This window comes from Erinaceus europaeus, chromosome 8, assembly GCF_950295315.1.
Source record: "Erinaceus europaeus chromosome 8, mEriEur2.1, whole genome shotgun sequence".
In the NCBI taxonomy this organism is placed as follows: Eukaryota; Metazoa; Chordata; class Mammalia; order Eulipotyphla; family Erinaceidae; genus Erinaceus; species Erinaceus europaeus.
In genome coordinates, this window is record NC_080169.1 from 105752699 (window position 1) to 105767901 (window position 15203).

Consider the following 15203-nt stretch of genomic DNA (forward strand, 5'->3'; position numbering starts at 1 on the left):
ATCATCCTAACCATAGCCCTAGTGCTAAATATCTACCTGTACAAAGTAACTACCCTCCTGGATAGGACCAGACTAGAAAGACTGCAGGGACAGTCTGTTGTCCTCTTTGATTTCAAGAGAGAGAATCTTTTCGAATTAAACTTGAAACACTAAGGAGTACCATTTAATGAAGAAAAGAGTTTATGATTTTTCAAATGTTAAACTATTAAAAAAAACAAACATAAAAAGTGGCCACAGGTCCCAAAGGGGGGGTGGTCCTTTGACAATAATTGCATCTGTAACAATAACAGTCCTAGGGCTTCCCCACTGGGCAGGTTGGGGAGCAACCAATAGTACTTTGAAATCTTCTTTGAACCTGCCAAAGGAGTCCCTCAGAGGTTTCTCGATTGCTCTTGAGAATATTGTGTCAGTCATGGAAAAATTTTAATTTAGAAGAAACATAACATGAGTGTTGTTTCTCCCTTGACTCATTTGATGGGAGGGATATTGGGAGCACTGTCTTCAGGTTCGTTTACTTGGTGTTAACTGTTGAAACACTGCAGTCACAGTGGCTTCACAGGATCATTGGAATAGGTCTTTTAAGTCTCTTTGCAAATGTGCATTCTCAGCTGGTGCTTTGGGGGCTAGTCTGCTCTCTAGTCTCTTCTGAGTCTCATTTGTATAGACCTTGCTAGATTTTATGTTCTATCATGCACATTGTATCCTTCTGTTCTGGAAGAAATAGCTCACTGTCCATATCCATGTCCAAACCCCCAACAACACAGGGAGATGCCTTAGTGATGGAGGAAGCTCTGGTGTTATACACTGTCTCTCTCTTTTCTCTCTATCTGAATGAGAAAGCATCCCACAGTGGTGAAGTCATGCATGTGGGAAGCCCCAGATCCTCAAAAGGAAATAGAAGAATGAAATTTCTAGTAATAATATTTAGTGAAAGAAAGAAAGTTTATTCTTCAAATGTTCACTCTGTCATAAACTTCTAGAAGCAAGCTACTGGTTTGGGAATTAGAGAATGTCATGTCACTTCTCTGAGTAGCAGTGTCACTATTTCAAAGAATTCCTTCCCCGTTGCTTTTCTGACTTTTTTTTCCTTTGGTAAGGACCACCAAGATAACACACACACACAACACAATAATAGAACTATAGAAATAGCATAAATCTAAGGCAACAGCAGCATTCCTGGCAGAGCTCCCAGTGTCTCCATTGACTTTGGGGTGCTCTTGGCTTTCTCAGTCATCCTCCCTGAATGTGGTTGGAAACTTGCAGCTGAAAGCCATGATTCTACTCTTCATTGTAGTGATGCTTTATATAAATAGGAAGCCCTTCAGAGACGACTTCTTGATTATTGTTCGGAAAGAGATCTACCATTCTAGGGTTATAGCCCAGCAGAATGTAGGGGCATATCCCCTCTAGTCACTCAATCCTGTTCATGTACAGAAGCAAAAGGAATTTGGGGGAATCTGACCTCTGAATGAAATTACTTCTTCTCTGGAGTTGTTTGTTAGGCCTCTAAGGAGTGAGGTTGGACTAAATGATTACTTGGGGTCCCTGGGCCTCCATGGAATTACATCATTGATGCAGCATCAAGTTTTGGATGATCTGATCTCTTAAAACTGGTCCCCAATGCACTCAGAACAGGTACTTCAGCCATGGGCTGTGGATAGAAAGACCGCTTTGATGGCTTTTGTTTGAATCTTGAGTGCTTTTTCTTTCACTCTTTCTCTGTTTCCCTGCCTTCTCTATTGCTGTCTAAAAACAAAAGCAAAAACACAACACAACAAAACAAAACAAAAAAACCTTTGTTAATCTGGTAGAGAAAACCAATATTTTTGTATTTTACATGATTTTTTTGAGTACTAGAGAGGCTAAATATTTTTTTTCCTTTCCTTAATAGCCATTCGTTTTTCTTTTTAAATTGTTTTTTTCATGTTCTTTCCTTAACACTTATTTTATTATTTTTATGCATATGGCACTTTATATAATTTATGAAGTAAATATTTTTTCTTCTGTGTCTTCTATAATTTGTTGGAAACAATTTATTATGAGACAGAGAATAAGAGAAGGAGGAAGAGAGATATAGAGGTAGAGATGTAGATGATAGATAGATAGATAGACAGACAGACAGACAGACAGACAGACAGATAGATACTATAAAGCATTGCTCAGGTCTGGCATAACGTGGTACCAGGAACCAAATCTGTGGCTTGTGGGGCCTCAAGAATATAATTGGGTGCTGTGACAGACAGAGATATCTCCCTGGCCCTCAAATTTAATTCTTACTGAGATCTCTTCCTGTTCTGAAATCTGACAGATATTTACCTAAACTTTTAAAATTATCTTCAACTCTTGACCCATCTTTTATCTTGTGGTATCATTGAAACAAACACAATTTTGTTTCTACCAAGAATGGTTTTAGGGGGTTTTGTTTGGTTCTCTTTACCAAGGTATTCATTCTTACTCTAATAATGTATTCATAATCATCACTACTCATACTATTCTATTATTGCTATTACTTTGGTATCTCGCTTTATAACAAAATTAAGTAACTGCTAAGATAAATTTCCCCTATTTTTGTGCTACCTCCACCCCCACCCAACTTCAGTATCACTTTAATGTGGATATGTTGGTTTACAGCATTGTTGTAATGAGGATAGGTCTCCATATTTCCTTAAGATGGGCATCAGCACATTTGACCCTCTGTCAAACCACCATCCTGTTTTACTGTAGGGAATTAGTTCCTCAATCTCCTCTTGCTTAATTTTTCTCTTATTTCTTTTCTTTTCTTTGGAGGTTAGTTGTTCATAGTATAGCTGTTGGCACATGGGTACAGTTTCCCATCTCACCAGGCTAGGTGTATGCAAAATATTCTCACCCCCAGCTTAAGTCCTTTTTCTTCATCATGTACCAGAACCTGAAAGTCCCCCTCTTCCCCCACCCTTTTTCCTGTCTTCCTTCTCAAGTCCTCAACTTTGATGCAATACACCAACCAGTCCATGTTTTACTTTGTGTTTCCCCATTTCTTGTTTCTTAAGTTCTGCCCATAGTGAGATCATTGCATATTCATCCTTCTCTTCTTACGTAACATGATTCCTTCGAGCTAAAATGAAGTGAAGGTGACTTCGTAATTTTTAATAGCTGAGTGGTATTCCATTGTGTATATATACTACAACTTTCTTAGCAACTCATACTGTTGTTGGACAATGAGGCTGCTTCCAAGTTTGAACTTACATATTGTGCTGCTGTGAACATAAGTATACACAGACCACTTCGCATGGGTGTATATTCTAAGGAAACAAACACACTCAACTTCCTTAGTGACCCTGCCTTCCTCCTCCTGAGTTTCTGAATGTGCTTCAATAGACTCCATTGAGGATTCACTCTGTGCTGTCCTTTGCTTTGCATCTTAGATGCCACCTGTGAGATCATCTGGTATTTGTTTGCCTTTCTCCTCCTGCTTATTTCTTTTGAAAATGTCTTTGCTCTCTTATCAGCTTAGTATTCCCTGTGAACCTTAGAATTGCCTTGCATACTACTTGAAAACTTTAACTGAGGTTTTGATTAGGCTTCATTGAAGACTGTTTGATTTGAGTAAATGTTTACTTTTCCTACCCAGGAACATGGCTCCACCTCTTCTGTTATCTTTATATTGCATGGGAAAGTTATAGAAGTTCCTCACATTTTTTTTTCATGCCTTTAGTTTAAGTTTTGATTGATTTTGCATATAGGATCATTTCAAATAATCTACATCAAGTATTGCTACTATATACTAGTGTAGTATTATATACTATACAGTATGTGTGTACACTAACTCATGCATATATATATTTCTATGTGATAATACTATACATATGTGTAGGAATATATAATGTATATAAATGTAAATTATTGAAATGTTTTAATTGATTTTTGAGTTTCCCAGGAGCAATCTCTTGGTATTATGAAATCTGCAGCAATTTTTTATAGCTCAGTAGTATTCCATTATATATATATATATATATATATATATATATATATATATATATATATGTACCACAACTTGCTCAGCCACTCATCTGTTGTTGGACTCCTGGGTTGCTTCCAGGTTTTGGCTATTACAAATTGTGCTGCCAAGAACATATGTGAACACAGATCTTTTTGGATGGGTGTGTTGGGTTCCTTAGGATATATCCCCAGGAGAGGAATTGCAGGATCATAGGGTAGGTCTATTTCTAGCCTTCTGAGAGTTCTCCAGACTGTTGTGCACAGAGGTGGGACCAATTTACATTCCCACTAGCAGTGTAGGAGGGTTCCTTTGACCCCACAACCTCTCCAGCATTTGCTGCTGTTACCTTTTCTGATGTATGCCATTCTCACAGGAGTGAAGTGGTATCTCATTGTTGTCTTTATTTACATTTCTCTGACAATTAAAGACTTGGAGCATTTTTTCATGTGTTTCTTGGCCTTTTGGATCTCTTCTGTGGTGAATATTCTGTCTATGTCCTCTCCCCATTTTTGGATGTTTTTTTGTTTTCTTGTTGTTGAGATTTGCAAGTTCTTTATATATTCTGGTTATTAAACTCTAGTCTGATGTATGGCATGTAAAGTCTTCTCCCATTTTGTGAGAGGTCTCTTGGTTTGGGTAGTAGTTTCTTTAGTTGTGCAGAAGCTTTTTAATTTGATGTAGTCCCATAGGTTTATGCTTGCCTTAGTCTTCTTTGTAATTGGATTCGTTTCATTGAAGATGTCTTTAAAATTTATGCGGAAAAGAGCTTTGCCAATATTTTCCTCTAAGTATCTCATAGTTTGTGGTCTAACATCCAAGTCCTTGATCCACCTGGAAGTTACTTTTGTATTTGGTGAAATATAGTGATTCAGTTTCATTCTTCTGCATGTTTCAACCCATTTTTTCCAACACCATTTGTTGAAGAGAGACTGCTTTCCCCATTTAATAGTCTGGGCACCTTTGTCAAAGATTAGATGTCCATAGGTGTGGGGGCTTACTTCTGGGCTCTCAATTCTATTCCACTGGTCAGTGTGTCTGTTCATGTTCCAGTACCAAGCAGTTTAGATGACAATGGCCCTATAGTACAATTTGAGATCTGGAAGTATGATGCCTCTGGTTCTGTTCTTTCTTCTCAAGATTGTTTTGGCAATTCTAGGTCTTTTCTGGTTCCAGATAAACATTTGTAGCATTTGTTCTATTCTCCTAAAGAACGTGGTTGAGATCTTGATGGGGATAGCATTAAATTTGTAGGTGGCTTTGGGTAGTACATTCATTTTGATTGTGCTAATTCTTCCAACCCATGAGCATGGAATATCTTTCCACCTGTTTGTGTCTTTTTCAGTTTCCTTGAGTAGAGACTCATAATTTTCAGTATACAAGTCTTTCACTTCTTTGGTTAGGTTTCCTCCTATTGTTTTTGTTGCTATTGTAAAAGGAATTGATTTCTGGATTTCAACTTCTTCTAACTTAGTGTTTGCATAGAGGAATGCCACTGACTTTTGAATGTTAATTTTGTAGCCTGACACCTTACTGTAGTGCCTGATGATCTCCAAAAGCTTCTTGCTGGATTCCTTAGGTTTTTGCAAATAGGAAATTTAAATAAAGCAGTTTATCTCTAGTTCAGTGGAGGATTTAAGCCTGTTGTAACCCAAGGTCTCTTATTGGTGCAATAAAGAACTGTCAAGTAATCTCTTTCCTTTGTAAAGCTGTTTAAGTGTTAAATACATCTGTACAACTTAAGAGGAAATGTTAAGGTGATACCTCATAATACCTGCATTAAGAAACATGTCATCTCCCATTCTTATCTTTCCTTGAAATAATTGTCACATTGGAAAATGAGAGAGCAACTCTTGTACCTACAGGAAGAAGGTTTCCCCGGCTGCAAATAAGCAGATGGGAGAAGCAGTGCTGGGAGGGAAATAGAGGCACTATGAGAGTAGGAAGAGTTAAGAGGAGCAGAAAACGTAGCCCTTGCACACACATTTTCTCCCTTTCTCTGATACTACATATTACATTATTCCTGCTTTATAATAAATATGTATGAGAGGAAAAACACCTCACTGTTCTCTTGCCATTGAGGAAAGAGAAAATATGGTGGTGTGTTTACATTCATTATTTGGGGCATACAATCATTCCCTTGTTCTGCACAGCTTTTCAGAATTCTCAAGCACATTGAATATTCAACAGAACACATTTTTAAAAAATAAGCTGAGTTTATAGGATCTCCTGATATTTTGTTTTCTATTGCCTTTGCATATACTTGTCTGATGGGGAGATTCAGCATTTTTTTATTACTGTTATTGAATTCACCTCATCCTATGGTCTATTTTCAAGATTCTATTACAATACTTATCTATGAAAAGATGTTTAAAATACTCAGTTTGAGAAACGTAGCTGTAAAATACAATGCATGTTATATAAATCCAAAAGGGTTTTAAACATATTTCAACAATGCAAAGTGTTTTTAATTAATTGATTGAGTGGTTGATTGCAATTAATGGGCCTTCACTGCTCCAGACCTTTTTTTTTTTCTTTGTTTTTCAGATAGAGAGAAATAGAGGGAGAAAGGAAAAGAAAACACAGCACCTCCAGTATGGTGGGGACTGGGCTCAAACCTGGATCATGCGCATAGCAAAGTAGTCACCTTTCCAAAGTAGCTACCTGCTAGCCTAATTGATTTTAATTTTTTTATTGGGAGGCTAATGGCTTACAGTACAGTTGTTGGCACATAGGTACAATTTCCCATCTCACCAAGATTGATCTCTGGAAAACACTCTCACTCCCAAGTTAGGTCCATTATAGTTTAAAAGAAATGGGGAAGTAGGAGGAGAGAGAGAGAGAGTTACACCAGAGCACCCCTACATCATATACAGTACCAGATACTGAACCTAGGACCTTATACTATACCAGATACTGAACCTAGGACCTTATACTATGCCAACTCTCCCAGCGCCCCCCCCCCCACTTTTTGTGCTTAGATTGAGGGAATATATACTGGGGTTTATGCATAAATAAGTTTGAGAGTTTCAATCTATTTTTCCCCTCACATATTGGTTAAATAGTGATGTATATAATTATAAATTCATAGGAGTGTATATTAACACCATTCCAGCCACCAAACGTCTGTGTTCCCACCCAACCCCCCTATAATGAAGCTAATAATCTACCCTCTCCCCCCACCCAGAGTTTTTTGTTGTGTTGTTGTTGTTTTACTTTGGTGAAATACTCTGAACTCAGTTAAATTCCCAAGCTCATTTTGATAAGCTTTTGTTTCTTTGATTAAACAGATTTCTGAGTTGAGTGAAATAGAATATATTGAGCAGCTGCCTCTTCTTCGAGTTCTCAATCTTCTGAAAAACCCACTTCAGGTGAGAGATCATTTATAAGGGGGAAGAGCATAAAGGTGCTCTTGGAATTTTCAGTAAGTGTTTTTGATGAAGAATATTCTTTACTATGAATATTGTGTGTTTATCATCATTCTCTGTCTCTTAGGATGTATTAGAAAGGTTAAGCAAAGGACCATCTTTGCACACTGTCAAAAGAAAGAATAAAATCTGAAATTTAGTATTTTATTTACCCTGCAGGCAGTGTTTTTTTCAATTAGTGCTTTAATATTTTATACAATTATGGGATAACAGCTATAACTCCACACTGTTCCCACCACCAGGGTTCTGTGTCTCCATTGTCTACATTTAGAAACTGTACTAGTTCTCCCAAGGTCACAGATGTGGACTATTACTTCTATGATTCTCTATATTATATATATCTCCACCACCCCCCCTTTGTTTTGGTCCTGCTTTCTCTTCCTAAGTCACACCTATACCAATTACTAATTCCAAATGTCCCTTTTTCCAATTCTTTCTGGGTCCTGATGGAATTGGAGTTCAGACCCCTCTGGTCATCTTCCCCTAACATTTCACCCCTTCTGGGAGTATGGACCAGAGTTCTTTATGGTTACAGAAAATGGATGTTCTGGCTAGTGAACCTCAGAGCCTCAGGCATTAAAGTCTTTTGCATAAGCATTATGCTGTCTTTCCATTTGTATTGTCCTTTTATACTAGAGAATGCACTAGACTGGAGGCATACAGAGAATATGGTTCCTTAATTTATAACAAGAACAAGAAAAATCTAAGATTAGAGACATAATTAGCCATGATATAACTGTGAAATTTGTGGTGGTGTAAAATGATTATAAATTAAAATTAACATTTTTGTTTAAGGGCTGGGGAGACAGCATAATGGTTATGCAAAAGACATTCATGCCTAAGGCTCTGAAGTCCATATAACCACTATAAATAGAACTGAGCAATGCCCTGTCTGCCCCATTCCCCCCACCACCACTGTCATCTTTTCCTGTGTGCCTTTCATTAAAAATGAAATACTTAAAAATTTTAGTTAAGTAATAATGATATATTTTGTGTGGATTCTTCACCTCTGGAACCTGAAGATCCATGGCCATTGTTTAAGCTCCTTTCTTTCTCTCCACTAATAGAGCCCTTCTCCTGGCCTCTGTCCTCTATTTGTCCTTCTCTTCACTTTTCTACCTAGGCTCTTCACTCACTTTCCCCAAGATTCTTGAATTCTTGCGTTTATTGCTTGTCTTATATATCACATATATATCTTTTATACAATGTGTGTGTGTATATATATTTATTTATTTATTGTGTGAAGGAGAATGAAAAAGGTGTGTGTGTGTGGGGGGGAGAACCCACCAGAGCTCAGCTCTGGCATATACAGTGGCAGGCTGGAAGCTAGGACTTCAGGCACACAAGTCCTGCACTCTACTACTGAGCTATATTTGTATGTGTATCTTGAACACATCCAGACAGACAAGAAAAACTTAAATAAAAATAAAAAATAGGGGAAGCAACTCAATGTAATTGCATGCACAGAGTTTATACATATGCCCTAGTGATGCTCCGATCCTCTCTCTCTCTTTCTCTCTCTTTCAAATAATAAATACATAAATTTAAAAACATTTTTGAGTGCACATGAGATTTAGAAAGTAAAATCTGGAAGGGTGAGTGGTGGTGTACCTAGTTGAGTGCACACATTTATTTTGAGCAAGGATCCAGGTTCAAGTCCCATGTTCCCCACCTACGGGAGGAAGCTTCACACACAGTAAAGTTGTGTTGCAAGTGTCTCCTTTTTTTTTTAATTTAAACTTTATTATTTATTGCCACAGGGATTACCACTGGGGCTCAGTGCCAGCGCTATGAATCCATGTCTTCTGGTGGCCATTTCCCACCTTTTTTCCTCTTTCTATTTTTTATTTGGTAGGACAAGGAGAAGTTGAGAGAGGAGGAAGAGACTGCTGGGCTAGCTTTGCGGGCAGGAGAGAGACCACCAGGAACTCATGGCTGAGCGGAACACAATCCAATGTTTATTGATCAGAGAAAAATGGCTTTTATACTTCCCGAAGGGGGAGTGGCAAGCTGTAAAAGGAAATGACTAGGGAAGGGGGTGGAGCAAAAAAGAGTGCGGAGGTAACAAGTTTACATCTAACCAGGGGGGATTAAACCAATACCTTGCAGGCAGGGCAGGTCTCAGGCAAAACAGTGATTATGTAAATAGACCACAGCATCAAGCAATGCAAGGGAACCTGGCGTGACCCAACATGGATAGAAACAGAAGCAGAATTAGCCAAAGGAGAAATGATGACCAACAAGAGACAAAGGGGGAAAGAGAAAAAAGACACCTGCAGGGAGTTGGTCAGCAGTGTAGCAGGTTAAGCGCATGTGGCATGAAGCACAAGGACCGGACTGGGGTAAGGATCCTGGTTCAAGCCCCCAGCTCCCCACCTGCAGGGGAGTTGCATCACAGGCGATGAAGCAGGTTTGCAGGTGTCTTATCTTTCGCTCCCCCTCTTGGTCTTCCCCTCCTCTCTCCATTTTTCTCTTTCCTATCTAACAATGATGACGTCAATAACAACAATAATAGTAACTACAACAACAATAAAAAAAACAACGGCAACAAAAGGGAAAATAAAGACACCTGCAGACCTGCTTCTCCACTCATGAAGCGTCTCCCTTGAAAGTGAGGAGTGGGGGCTTGAACCTGAGTCCTTGCACATGGTAATATGTGCTTTCAACTGGGTGTCCCAACCAGCCCCCTGCAGGTGTTTTCCTTCTATTTCCTCTTCCCCTTTCAATTCCTCTCTGTTCTGTCAAATAAAAGAAAGGGGAGGCTGATGCACTGTGTTGGCACTAAGCCCCAGTGATAACCCTGGTGGCAATTAAAAATAAATAGAAAAAAATAAGATAAAAAATAAAATCAGGTGAGCAAAATAGCTTACCTGGAAGGGTGCCTGTTTTGCCATGTGTGCAACCCTGGGTCTAGTCTGGGACCCCCACCACACTGGAGCAAGCTTTTGTGCTGTGGTCTCTTTTCCTCTCTCCCTGTCTCTCTATCTCTGTCTGAAAAAAGAATTGGCCTGGAGTGTTAAAAACCTAGGAATGACAAAAAAAATTAATTAAATGACTGGATAAATATAAAACTGATCCTTCGTAGGGGAAATAGGGACAGCAATTTAAATGCATCTTTGGGTAGGAAAAGAGCAGAGATTAAAATGGTCATTGTCCCCAGTTTCAGATCCGTATGATTGTACATGTACATAATGAACACACACAAACCCTGTATACATGTTAACTCATTCATATACACACTAGGGAAAGAGAGAGACAGGCTGGGAGTATGGATCAACCTGTCAATGCCCATGTTCAACAGGGAAGCAATTATAGAAGCCAGACCTTCCACCTTCAGCATCCCTCAATGACCTTGGGTCCATACTCCCAGAGGCTTAAAGAATAGGAAAGCTATCGGGGGAGAGGATGGGATACAGAGCTCTGGTGGTGGGAATTGTATCCCTCTTATCCTATGGTCGTGTCAGTGTTACCATTTTATAAATAAATAAATTTTAAAAAGAAACCGTCTTTACACACTGAAGTATGTACGAGATACTTTTGCACATTTTTTCTTTCACCTGGATTCTTATATAAAAATCATTATATACTAACATCTTTTTTTTTTATACTAACATCTTTCCCTCCAAAGGGATGCAACTTGTTAACATTAAAAAAAATAGGTACATTTCTATAGAGCAAATGATCCTAATGCAACAGATGCTAGGGAGTAATAAGAAAGCTGTTCTGAAAGTGAACATAAATTTATTGTTGTAAATCAAACCTGTCACAAATGATGCACCTTAATGCAAAATGAAACACTGTAATTATCACGACACAGCTCTACTAGATAATGCTTCATTATTTGCAGGAAAGAAACCCTTTGTAGTTAGGAGAGATAATTTGAGTGAGTGGCCATAGGAGCTGAGATGAAATGTTTCACTTCTCTGAGTTTCTGTTTTTTCTCTTTAGAGTTGGAGACAGTCACACCTGTTTCTCTTATCTTAGAGGGAGTTAGTGCCATCATTCATTTTAAGTCAAAAACCACAGTCTGTATTTGAGTTTTTGATATAGAGGGATTGCTAACTGTAAAAATGTAGATAAAGGTTTAGGAAAGAAGGTGCATGTGCATATAAGAGTGTGTGTGTGTGTGTGTGTGTGTGTGTGTATGTGTGTGTGTGTGTGTGTGTGTGTATGTGTGTATGTGTGTGTGTGTTTGTGTGTGTGTATGTGTGTGTGTGTGTGGTTGTGTGTGTGTGTATGTGTGTGTGTATGTGTGTGTGTTTATGTGTGTGTATGTGTGTGGTTGTGTGTGTGTGTGTGTGTGTGTGTGTGTGTGTGGTTGTGTGTGTGTGTGTGTGTGTAGGGAGTAGTAGGTAAAAAACTTAACCTTGAAAGTTGGATGTGGATGTTTGTTGATCTGGGAACAGGAAGACCATTGATGAGGCCTTTTACTGTCTTAAATAGGAAAAACCTGAATATTGGCAATTTGTGATTTTTATGCTACTACGTCTAACAGAATTAGACCAGAAGAAGATTAAAGTGGAAGACAAGGTATGTAATCCAGTAATCCCACTTGTTTCTGAACTGATACATCCAGAACCTTGCACTGCAGGGCCAAAATAATCAATAGATGACACACATGCATATATGTGCATTCATTATTCATTTAGGGAATTTCCCCTTGTTCTGGAATCTGTCAGTTTAACCTTCTGCAAACTGAGCTTCAACACAAATGGAGCAAAAGCCCAGCTCTTGGCACAGTAAAATGTTTGGCAGTGGCTGAAATGCAGCACTGCGTTTCTATAGGCTAACAGCATTGTAGCAGGTTTTTTTGGGGGACTATCATATTTGGAGGCTGTGCAATTCTATTTGTGACTCTCAAATTTCATTTGCTAGTGAACTGATTATAATGCCATTCTGCCTTTTTGCCAGGTACTCAAATAAATCACTACTCTTGAGATTTTAAATCCTTCGTTCTGCTCTTTAAACATTTTAAATGGGTTTAAAATGTAAAATTTGACTCCATGATTCCAGAGCAGTCAAACCTATAATGCCAGCATCTGCCTCCCCACCACCACCTTTGTTTTTCTCTGGTGATTGGTGACAGCTAAACTCTCTACTAGTGAGGGATTCCTTACACTGGATGCAAATTTGAGATGGGAGTGAGTGTCAGTATAAATAGGTAGAGAGGCAGACATTATTTTTCATAAATGCCTTTCTGAAATCTTGGTAAAAAAAAATAGTTGCACATGTCAGCCCGTTATTATTCTCACACTTAAAGGCATTTATTAGATTTCTCTTTCTCTTCGTGTCTTGTGGCAGGGAATAAAATTTAAAAGCATGTATCAGGTGAGGGTGTGGTCGATGAACTAATATAGTTAGAGGAAATACAAAGACAAGGGATAGAGAACTGAACATTATGAAGAAAAAGCCCATCTTCTTGAATGAAGGAAGTTATACTGAAAAGGGGAGGTATGGATACCATTTGCGAAGTAACGCGAGAAAGTAACTCTACATTTTCAACGACTTTAATGTCGGGACTATGGCTTTTCTTCCTTTTCTATCTACAGCTTGCAATGTTTGTTATTTTGTAGTCATCAGTGGACTTAAGGTCATGTTTTCTTTCCTTATTTATTTTTTTTTTTTTTGCTCCTAAAACAGAGGAGAAAGAAAGTATGGGGGCAGCTTAAGAGGTAGCAACAATGGTAAAAATTTGGACTTAAAAGTATGAAGTCCCCTATTCAATCCCTAGCATCACATGTGCCAGAGTAATATTTTCATTCTTCTTATATATCTGTTTCTCCCTTGTGAAATAAATAAAGCACATCATCTTCTTTTAAAATTTATTTTTAAATTTTTTATTATCTTTTTTTATTGGATAGAGATAGTCAGAAATCTAGAGGGTAGGGGGTGATAGACAGGGAGAGACAGAGGGACACCTGTAACACTGCTTCACCACTTGCAAAGCTTTCCCCCTGCAGGTGGGGACTGGGGGCTCAAACCTGGGTAATATGTGCACTCAACCAGATGCACTAACACCTAGCCCCAATAAAATGCATTTTATTCTGTATTTTTTTAAAAGAAGATGTAGTGGGGGGACTTGGTGGTAGCGCAGTGGGTTAAGCACACATAGCATAAAGTGCCTTGCAAAGACCAGCCCCTGGTTCGAGCCTCTGGTTCCCCACCTGCATGGGGGTTGCCTCAGTGGTGAAGCAAGTCTGCAGGTGTCTGTCTTTCTCTCCTTCACTCTGTCTTCCCCTCCTCTCTCAATTTCTCTCTGTCCTATCCAATAACAGCAATAATAATAGCAACAACAAGAAAAACAAAAATGGGGAAAATGGCTTCCAGGAGCAGTGGATTCTTTTTTTTTTTTTTTTTTTTAATTTTTTATTTAAGAAAGGATTAGTGAACAAAGGCATAAGGTAGGAGGGGTACAACTCCACACAATTCCCACCACCCAATCCCCATAACCCACCCTCTCCCATGATAGCCTTCTCATTCTCTAGCCCTCTGGGAGCATGGACCCAGGGTCGTTGAGGGTTGCAGAAGGTAGAGGGTCTGGCTTCTGTAATTGCTTCCCCGCTGAACATGGGCGTTGACTGGTCGGTCCATACTCCCAGTCTGCCTCTCTCTTTCCCTAGTAAGGTGTGTCTCTGGGGAATCTGAGCTCCAGGACACATTGGTAGGGTCTTCAATCCAGGGAAGCCTAGCCAGCATCCTGGTGGCATCTGGAACCTGGTGATTGAAAAGAGAGTTAACATACAAAGCCAAACAATTTGTTGAGCAATCATGGATCCCAAGTTTGGAATAGTGGAGAGGAAGTGTTAGGGAGGTACTCACTGCAAACTCTAGTGTAATCCTGCTTTCAGGTATATATTTTGCAGTAGTTTATGGATACGTGTGAACATAAGCTCTCTCTCACAGAAACTGTTGTATGTTCTGGTTATGGGACTTTGTTAGAAAGTGAACTACCTGAGATGAAATTAGAGTGTACTATAAAAGGAAAGGTCTCACCCAAGTAATGAAGCTGAAGGGTTGTCATTCCACACGTGAAGTCTCTGGATACATTCTGAGGTGAAGCATGTTGAGATGGCAATCGTTGCTTTGGTTAGGTTGTGATCGGCGGATGCAATATTATTTGGTATGGATTGGGAGATGCATACGGGAAAGTGAGCCCTATCCAAGGGTGCCAGGACTGGGGGAAGTAGGGGCTCTATAGTGAAGATGTGAGGTTCCTGCTGTCTTAGGGTTCAAAAAGACAAACAATAGTTAATATTATCATCACATTATTTGTTAATTGGGTTAACTTTGAAAAGTCCCTTTGTTATGGTTTGCTGTACAGTACCCAGTATCTTGTATATAGCTGTGCTATTGGAAGCTTCTAATCTACTTGGTCTAGGCTTTTGAGAGAGTCCGCATATCAAATACGTAGCCTATCTATTAAAAAGATTCAGTTTGTCTTTTGAGAACCTTTGAGACATACAATTGATTTCCCCCTCTCATATTAATTAACTACTGATTTATATGTCTACATTTTGCTAGGAGTGTACATAAACACCATTCCCATCACCAAAGGACCGTGACCCATCCCTCCCGCCCACTCCCACCCCCCACTGGCCCAGGAAGCTACATGTCTACCCCTCACCACTGGGTTTTTACTTTGGTGCCCTACGAGCAGTGGATTCTTAGTGTAGGCACCAAGCCCCAGTGATAACCCTGGAGGCAAAAAAAAAAAAAAAAAAGAAAAGAAAACAATATGAAGAAGTAGAGACTCAAGGGACTTCCATTCAATGCCTAAAATTAGTTATCATTATTTTAAC

The 15203-nt window shown here is 39.0% G+C and overlaps 1 protein-coding gene across 6 annotated transcripts in view; it reads left to right on the forward strand.

Moving 5' to 3' along the window:
- The window catches only part of LRGUK (leucine rich repeats and guanylate kinase domain containing), a 149500-nt gene that overhangs the window by 52309 nt on the left and 81988 nt on the right, over window positions 1–15203 (forward strand). For all 6 annotated transcript variants that reach the window (XM_060196599.1, XM_060196598.1, XM_060196594.1 and 3 more), the window contains 2 exons: window positions 7267–7347; window positions 11848–11934. In XM_060196599.1, the coding sequence (XP_060052582.1) occupies window positions 7267–7347; window positions 11848–11934 (168 nt within the window). The remainder of the gene's footprint in view (window positions 1–7266; window positions 7348–11847; window positions 11935–15203) is intronic.